At 34.3% G+C, this 9,402-nt stretch overlaps 1 protein-coding gene across 1 annotated transcript; it reads right to left on the reverse strand.

Annotated features, from left to right (window-relative positions):
* Window positions 1-6,233: 6,233 nt before the first annotated feature.
* Window positions 6,234-8,486, reverse strand: LOC132561174 (uncharacterized). The gene has a single exon (XM_060225900.1). The coding sequence runs from the start codon at window positions 8,484-8,486 to the stop codon at window positions 6,234-6,236; it is 2,253 nt and encodes a 750-aa protein (XP_060081883.1).
* Window positions 8,487-9,402: the final 916 nt, after the last annotated feature.

Here is a 9,402-nt window from a genome sequence, read left to right on the forward strand (position 1 = left end):
CAATAGGTTATGGAGCCTTAAGATGGACGTTGCCAACACCAGCGAAATGAAATTAACGTTCAATATCTTATTATATTTTTACGACATTCTAAAGGCCCGTCAACACAAGAGGTCATTAGGGCCATCAAACGGTAAAACATCTAACGTTTAAAGAGGAACCAAAACCTGATCATTACGCAATAACGTTTTAAGTTTCAGTGCAATTTTGACAAAATACTGACAATTCATATTTAAGTATTTTCATTACAGTGGATGATAAGGGAGAATTTATTAATATACATCAAGATTAGAATGTCGATTTCTTTACAAATTTGTAACGTTTTATTTTATTCTCATTTTAAATGAGCCCTAGTAAACATGGTTTTCAGTTGGGGAAAAGGGTGTGAAACTATTATTAAATATCTAGCTTTTACACATTGTATTTTTCTGTTGTAGATCACATTGCGTGTGTCGTCATGAAACGATGAAGGAGAAGACGCTTACTCTCCTGGAACAGTTTTATATACTGATATATCCGATTTATGGTTTTTACTCAAACCGCAATATAATGTAATTAAAATGTTTTCAATTGCTTACTCTAACATACTAGAATAAAGTGAGGTGAAAACGTGAAACAGTTTTCATCTTTTTCAGCTAATTTTACATTTCTGTATTCTGTATATTCTGGGCGAGAAGGAAAGCGAAAACTTTATTTAAATTAACAAATTATCTCATTGGCATTCTTTCTACCAGGAACATTAAAATGGAATTCCCTCAATCGCTTCAGCTTCAAATTATAGGCCAGTAGCATTACTGACGAGTTCAAGAAGGACGAAACAGATTTATGATGCAGTTTAATTCTTTATTTGACTCCACTGTACATAACTCTAAATTATCAAAAGGTGTTATTCTCTTGTGTGTATTTTATACAATTTTCACCAAAATCAAAATAAGTTTGTTGACAATAACACACATACACCTATATATCATGTGAGTTCGTTACTGACAGTGTGAAACCTGAAATCATTTACAAACCTTGGACTGTATAGTGTATATATATATATATATATATGGCATTGATCCAGGGTCTTCACATATACAAACTTACATAGAATAGCTCGTGTACTACACCTGTGAAATCGACAGTAGGTAAATACGAGCTCAGTTTTATAAAGGAGTTCATTTATACATCGGTATGTTATGTACACATGTATATATCTCATGGTTTGTCTGTTTCATGACACCAATTAAGCTGTCTAAACGTCAGTTTACACGAAAGTAATACAAACATTCAAATGTAATTCTAATCTAGTGAGTGATGACTATGTACAAACAACGTACTACGTTCATATCATGTGTTTAAAGACGATGTACATTTAACCAGTTGACAATGGGTTCCTTAATGTATGAGTACTTTGATTGATCGTTATCGAATTGCTTTGTAAACTACGCTATTCGGTTGCTGTGTAAAATTTCATTTCTTGATATATTAGTAATAACATTTAAATTTATCATTTAAATCTATGAATTGATACAGTATAGATGAAGTGGTTTGATACTTTAATCTTGGCGGAACTATGAATGACATCCGAGCATACTGATTACAACCATTCCGCAACCTTGTCCAGGCAATGTCGCTAGAATGGCGCTCCTATTTTAATGGCGATTTACAAGAATCTTCGTACGTTTTACACGTGTTCAAAGTCTATGATACTGACTAACTTTTTACACGTGTTCATAGTCTGTGATACTGACTAACTTTTTACACGTGTTCATAGTCTGTGATACTGACTAACTTTTTACACGTGTTCATAGTCTATGATACTGACTAACCTTTTATAATGATTTGGCATCAGTCGTCACACACAAATGAATAGAAACTGTTTTTGATTGCGTTACTTGCCTAGATGTATTCATAAAATCGTCTGTCTCTTGTGTGTATCTATTACAACATGGAGGTATACGTTCAACTTCATTGCACATGGTTAAGCTAGAAAAAGATAATGTGTCTGCATAAATACATGTACGGTAATTGTATATAGATAAGGTGTCGACTTAGCCGTTTGTAAAAAATAATGCTTTTCTGCTGATAATCATCAATACTGAACATAAATACGAATGAAATACTCTGAAATGTCCATATCCTTAGTAAACTGGGGGAGCTTTCTGTGTATTCAATAAACGAATATCTAAATGATATCAATAGTATCAAACAAACACATTTTTTTCTATCAGGAATACAATAAGATTATTTACAAATAATTTCATTTTGGATCCAGAGGCTACAGAAGTTTCTTCGATATTGAATTAAACCATCATCCTGTTAGTGGCGGTCGAGGATTGAAAAACACTAAATGTAGGTTTGGAATAATTATAGCAAAGAAATGGGGTTTTGAAACCCTAAAACAATACTGCCAACATTAAAAAGTTGTACGTAGCTATCAGAAGTCCTTGGCAAGTTAGGAACAAAAAGTAATAGTTTAAATGTATCCCTTTTATAACGGGTTCCTATTTCATTTTTCAGGAACATCAGAATTGTTTTAAATATCATTAACATGAACATACTTTGAACGTTTTGACAATTCCAGTAATTATCCAGTGTAGGTTTTGATGTTGCCGTTTAGCCAATTTGATTAATTGTTGTAAAAACCTTGCTCATCTACGATGACATATTTTTGTATATTATTTTATTTAGTGACTATATAAACATATTTTACCAGAAATGACACTGTCTTACAGCAAAAAGCACGTCGATTGACTTATTTGTTTGTGGTAGCTCCAACTAAATCACGATGTTGACAACTGAAAGCCTAACGCACACACATGGTTTCGAAAGATGCTGGTTCATGAAAGTCATTGGGAAGTTTTACGGTTGCCATAGTAATCTTATTAGGTAATGCTTGTGCCACATGAAATTGGCCGTGCTTGATGTTCCTTAGTTTGCCTTGTGGTTACGTTGTTAATTTTATTTTTCGTCGTCGATGAAGCAAATCCCCATAACTCTTCACAAAAACCTCGTGTTATCGTCCCTATATGTTTCATGAGTCTAGGTGTTTGCTTCATGGTTTTAAATGTGTAATTGTTAATGGATTCAGTGTGCGTTGGGGCAAGTTTAAATGAAAAAAGTGTATCTTATTATACTATCCGAACCACTAACCGACGAAGACAGTAGTCCACAAATTCGAATTCGGACATTTTCTATATATATAAAGGATCAAGCAAAACGTCGTTGCCTTAAATGCCTTCACTTGGATATTTTTTGTCTCATGCGGTTTTGTAAAACAGTGAGATAGACACAGAAAGCAAAGACAGTAAATTGGAAAAGATTGGTTGATTAAACATTTCATTACCGCGTAATCTTAGGTAGTTTCTAGGGGAATAACATATCTTGGTTAGGTTTATTGTGTCTTCTGTGCTATATAGATCATCAGATATTAGTTTGAGGATGTAAAAATGAAATCTGTGTACCTGGGGCCTAAACATCGAGGCTCTAATGAGTAAACTGGTCATTTTTATTTTTTTTCCATGTCGAGGTAATGTAGGATCAATACCTCTTCTGGCAGGACAAGTGCTCGGATTCTCTGTCGAAATTATAAATTTCATAACCTTGGCGTCCATTGTTTCACTCTACAATAGATATTTTTACTATTTTTTTTTCTAAAATATAAACACAACATTTCTATTTTCATATCAACGGTAATTTAAAGACAAAAACCCAAAAGCAAGTAAGAAAGAAGAATATTTTAATTGCAAATATACAACGATGTCTCTGACATCACTCGAGGATAAACAATTGTGATTCTATGTCAAAACAACGATAACGGACAAACTATTATGCCATTAACATATGAACATTTAAACAAGTTCCAACTAAGGCCATTCTGAAAATGACGATACAGTGTCTCATTATCAAGGCATTTACGAAAATATCTATACGTCAACAATCTCTTATCCAAACTCATATGTGGTTAGGGCATGAGATGAAAAAAAACTATCTACACGAAGAATCATGAAACAATACCATGAGAATGAGACCAAACGGTGTGCGAACACATTTGAGAACTTCATGTACCTGAATTGAGTGAATTTTACATACAGGTGTCGATAATAAGGCGATAAGAGATTCAGCAACCTCTCGTTGATTCCTCTGACAATTTTTCTAAACTTGTCTCCGTTAATCACTTTCGATAATTTGCTCTTTTCAATAGCGTGTGAATTTAGATAACGTTTTGTTAACTTTTCTGGTATTTCCATCCTGTTTCTGAAATCTGTTTTGTCTTCAGAGACATAGTTAATGAGTGGCAATGAACAGAAGTATTGACAAATGCATATCTAAATTTAACCGCAGAAGAAACCGCTTTTACATATATATTGGATGGCACGTAATACTTCAATAAAAATGTTTTATTGATATACAATATGTCATTATGGAATTGCATGCACAAAATATAGGAAACTTAGTATGAACGTCAGGATGTCACATACTCTTGTAGATCTTACATATACTGGTGTAATAATGGAGAATTTATACAACGTGATATGGTAAATATATGACAAATGTCAATAATTAAATAATAGAAAAAGCAAAAGGAATAGTATGATGATCTAAGGTGAATAAATGTATCACGTGATATATTATTGATTTTGATGTGCGTTTCAATGGTTATTCAGGTTTAGGGACTACTGATGTCACGCCCATCCTCAGCTTCATAGGGCAATTTGTATCACACGTTATGTAAACATACAATCGTGACAGGAACGTGATCTACAATTGATGAATGGTATCTATAAAAAGGGCGATTTAATATACAGCTCGAATCCGAACTAAAATCTGGACGCAGTGAAGTTCATGCTATCACAACTATAAAAATGAATCCTGTGAAATAACATACGAAAGTATTCGATATAAAAAAGATCTTGTTTTGTATCATTCTGTGAATAGATGTTTCACATATGTCAAAACCTATATCCGAACTGCATTTTATTCACCAATAGCATGCTTCAAGTTATCACTTGACCAAGCTATGAGCACCATTATCCCCATTCAGTGACAATAAATTGATGCACCAATACAAACACTTCTTAAAGAATGTTTCCATACACATTCATTATAACAAAATTGTACACACCGACATAAAATTTTGTTTTATATATACCAATAATTTGTGAAAGTTTTGGTGATTCTATGCACATTATGATATGGTTAATGATAATTTATATCGATGACATGGATACAAGGAGCTTTGATATTGTGACGAATTCATCGTCAATGTCGATTCTCGAAGAAAATACGTATAAAAGAGGAATACACTTCAATTAACGATTGAAACTGGATTTATTCTTACTGCCTATTCTATAATAAAGTATATATATATCTCGGTCGGAATACATATTCTATATCTGCTTTTGCTGTAATCGGCACTAACGAAAAATAAAAGTGTTTTAACACGAAATCTAATTCTGAAGGTACTTAAAACCATGTTCAAAACTATTGAAATAAGCAATTCTATATGTTGTACTGAACAAATTTAATAATGAGAATTCATAAACTCACTATCATTTCCTTTGAAATTTTTAACTATTTTTTTCGTCGCGAAGTCTTATGTTTGAGTACGTTTTCAGACATAATCCAGCGTAATGTCAACGTTAGGTAGGCAAAGATAAAACAACAAAACCGTTGAAGGTTTGATTTTCATTAAGTGTTGCAGAATGTCTTTCTTCACCCTCGTCAACATAAAACCCTGACCACGCTTTCACTTTGTATGCTTAAACAGCTTTCAGATTTGATTTTAGATACAAGTGCGTACATTGATATGAAACGAAAACTACAAGTATCATGTCACTTGTGTAGACTACCACCAGCCATTTTGAATAAACATGACGGCATTAAAATGTACATATTACAATAATATATCTTTTTTGAATGAATACATGAATAAGTGTTTAGCAATAAATTAAATAGGGAAATCAAGACTACATAGAACCCTAAAGAATAAAACTACAAAAACAAAAACAAAAAAAAAAAAAACAAAAAACAACTGAAATTAATGAAGCATTTGGAACACTTAATAATATTTATCTGGATTTTTACTAAGATACGCATATCTATGAGCCTTAGTCTTATAGTAATCATTCTCCAACATCATATCAATATTTGCTTCTTTGTTTAAAATAAATATAGTTATAAACATCAGTGATTGGTTATGATGCAGAATTCTCTGAAAATGCAACGAGAACGTCATAACCGATGTGAATCAGTCTGGACATGTCTCGTTTAACTCTCTCCTGATAGTACTGTACACTAAGGCGAAAATGTGAACCTCGGTCGCTTCACTTCGGGGGACCTGCTTCCACGCCGTATAAAAAGCCCTGAAAGCGTCCTCATATTCCTCCAGGCGTTGGTGACAGTACCCAAGTAGATTGAATGCCACAGCCTTATTGGTGATGCCAGGAAGACTGCAGCACCACACCATATCGTCACGTGCCTTCAGCTGTTCTATGTTCTGATCTAACTTCAAACAACACCAGAACCGAAGAAAACACGCGTACACGAGAGGATCAACAGCCACCGTATCCCGCATGCCAACAGTAACGTCATTAAGGTCGCTTTGACTTTGACGCGAGCACAATTCCAATTGTAAAGGCTGTGGCAAAATGTCTCTTTCAAATCGTAGGAACACGATGTCTGACAAAAATGGCACATACGAATCTGACCCATTTAGAACCGAATTTGCAAACTCCATAATGAAATTTGATAGACCTAATGGATTGTTTGTGGTTAGGATAGAATCAACTGGTAACTGTAAACGACCGTATGGCAATTGTTTCATTTGTGAAATAAGCGATCTTAATATTTCGTTGCTGGTAATAATGTTACCAACAACGACGTTCAGGTGACAAATAATGACATGTTCCATTAAATCCTCTATCCGACTGAATCTGCACGCTGGCAATATCGTGTCTTTATACCGTGGCTTGCATTCTGAACTTAGATTCGTATTCATCCACAGCAAGCGGTTACGAATCAGTTCAATTTCCGTTGTAAGACATCGCACTTCTTGCAGGGGAATGTCATGTTTTGAGGATATATTCTTTATTTCGACACATGTTTTGCCACAATATTCTATAGCTTTTTGTAATGTTTGCTGACATGACAATGGTACTCTAATGAAACTACTCACCTCTTCACACAGTATCTTCATTTGTATTGAAAAGAGGCGTGTTCCTAACGGTAACACTATGTCCAAGTCTTTAGTATCTAATGCTACCTCCTCCATGTATCGCGACCTAAATTCGTCACTGAATGGCGTTGTTTCACACAATAAAACTCGTGTGTTCACTCTAGTGAAAATACATACTTTAAGTACAGTCTGTTTTTCTGTAGCGGTGTACCTCTTCGTCAATAGATTACACGTGCGGATGAAATAGTTTGGACAGAAGTCCTCTTGTATACAGGAAATAATCCTGTTTAAACACATCTTGACTGTTTGGAGAAGTCGATTTGGAACCCAGAGGTCGGGAGGGGATTCCTCTATCACCCAGAAAACGATAGTCTTCAGGATGTAGGACGAAATTATGTCTCCTATTTTGTCCTGAAACACGAAGGTTTTAAGTTGTTTTAATAATAATAAGCATTTTATTTGAGTTGAGTTGAAGTCCAAAACTAGGGCTTGCTCGACAAGAGCAAACGACAGTCTCCAATCTAGATACTGTCGATCACATTCTTTACATCCGACTGGGACGACGTAGCACCCACAATTTGTATGTTTTGATATGAAATCATTAGATGGCCAGCCATAGGAACGCTTTCGTGTAATCCATTCTTCCGCAACCGAGGGCCAAACAGGACAAAAAATAGAAATCACATTATCGACCTTATTCATTACAAAAGTACCTCGATTGTTCATTCCACTTGTCACACGAGACAATGCTGGCCCTGTTACGATCTGATTTCTCAGTGCATTTTCTATTTGCATGCTTCGAAAGTACATGTCAAACATATTAATGGGTCCTCCAAAGTTATTCATAGTGGCAGGAATCGCATTTGATAAATAGTGAGTATTTGTTTCTTCCTCGTATTCAAAAAAGGTAGATATAGAGGTTGAAACTGGAAGTGTAAATACCGTTCCTTCTTGAAGAACTTTCAGTTTGACGTAGCCAAGATTGGTTATGCAAGGTTCCATATGAAATTGCCAGCGATCTGCAGGAACATGAATATTACTATCTTCATATGCCTCACATTTTGAAAGAACTAGCATCATGTCAATATCACATGAAGTACAATTGTAACTTGAAAATAGCAGAGTTCCTTCTCCCATACTCCCTATGAGTCTTCCTTTAATACCTAAAGCAGGCATTCCTGATGTGGTATATTGGATATCAGCAAAGAAATTATACAGCTGACAACAATGTCGGTTATTCATTAGAGAAAATTCTGAATATCCGGCATCATCAAGAATATTACTGATCGCCAAACTGGCTACCGCGGGATCTTCATCAGTTTCCATGTTGATGTCTTCAAAGAAATGGAACAATGTATTAATTTTTAATCACGCTATACCGTCGAATATTGTTAATTAAGATAATTCATTATGAATATCTTAATATCATATATTCGTATACAGATAATATTTTTTATTGATTAAAACAGCGACCGATTCCATGAAATCAATATATAGGGGTATAGAGGTGTAAGAAAACATGGAAATTCATTATTTCATCTAGAATCTATTCGAATGATTGCTAGATAACAGTTATGTCGATCAATTTAAAGATATTTCTAGAAATATGTTTATCAGTCTCTAGGAAACTGGGATGTAATGTAATTAAAACCATTGTTTACAAGCCCATCGAAAGCCAAAACAAAGCGGCGATATGATGACTTTTATTATCATTATGTGTTTTGTTCCTAAATCTTTATTGTTTTTAAACACATTGTGTTGTACTATAAAGGTCTATTCCTTAAGCTTTACATAACTGACAGGTCGTAGCATTACTATGGAATGCGTGTGATATTAACTTTTTAATTGCCGTTGTATATCACTTAAAATACTCAGTTGTTTACCAAAATGATCGACCCAACCACAATATTTATTGGTCCCATTTCTAAGGCATTTGTTTACAGTATTTCCTGAGCCTAAGTCAGTATTGCGTAAGTTGATAACCGAATATGAAAGTTGAGATCACTATAAACACAAAGACATCATGCTGGCTTAATTTAGTTATACATGTAAAACGTCCTTTTAACAAACAAGGTAAATCTCTATAAATGGGATAACTGAGTGACAACTTGATACTGTCATCTTACCGAAATGCCATACATTGCATACGATGAATCACATGCAAATACTCTTCCTGAGCAGGAATAAGCGAGAATGGCGTGTCCTTATTCAGCATTCAATTTTACCGTTACTACTTAACACC

The sequence above is a fragment of the Ylistrum balloti genome, unplaced genomic scaffold, assembly GCF_031769215.1.
Source record: "Ylistrum balloti isolate Yb309-2 unplaced genomic scaffold, AGI_CSIRO_Ybal_v1 Utg371162, whole genome shotgun sequence".
NCBI lineage: Eukaryota > Metazoa > Mollusca > Bivalvia > Pectinida > Pectinidae > Ylistrum > Ylistrum balloti.

Coding starts and splice junctions, on each gene's coding strand:
- LOC132561174 (XM_060225900.1), bottom strand. CDS start 8,486: ATGGAAACTGATGAAGATCCCGCGGTAGCCAGTTTGGCGATCAGTAAT.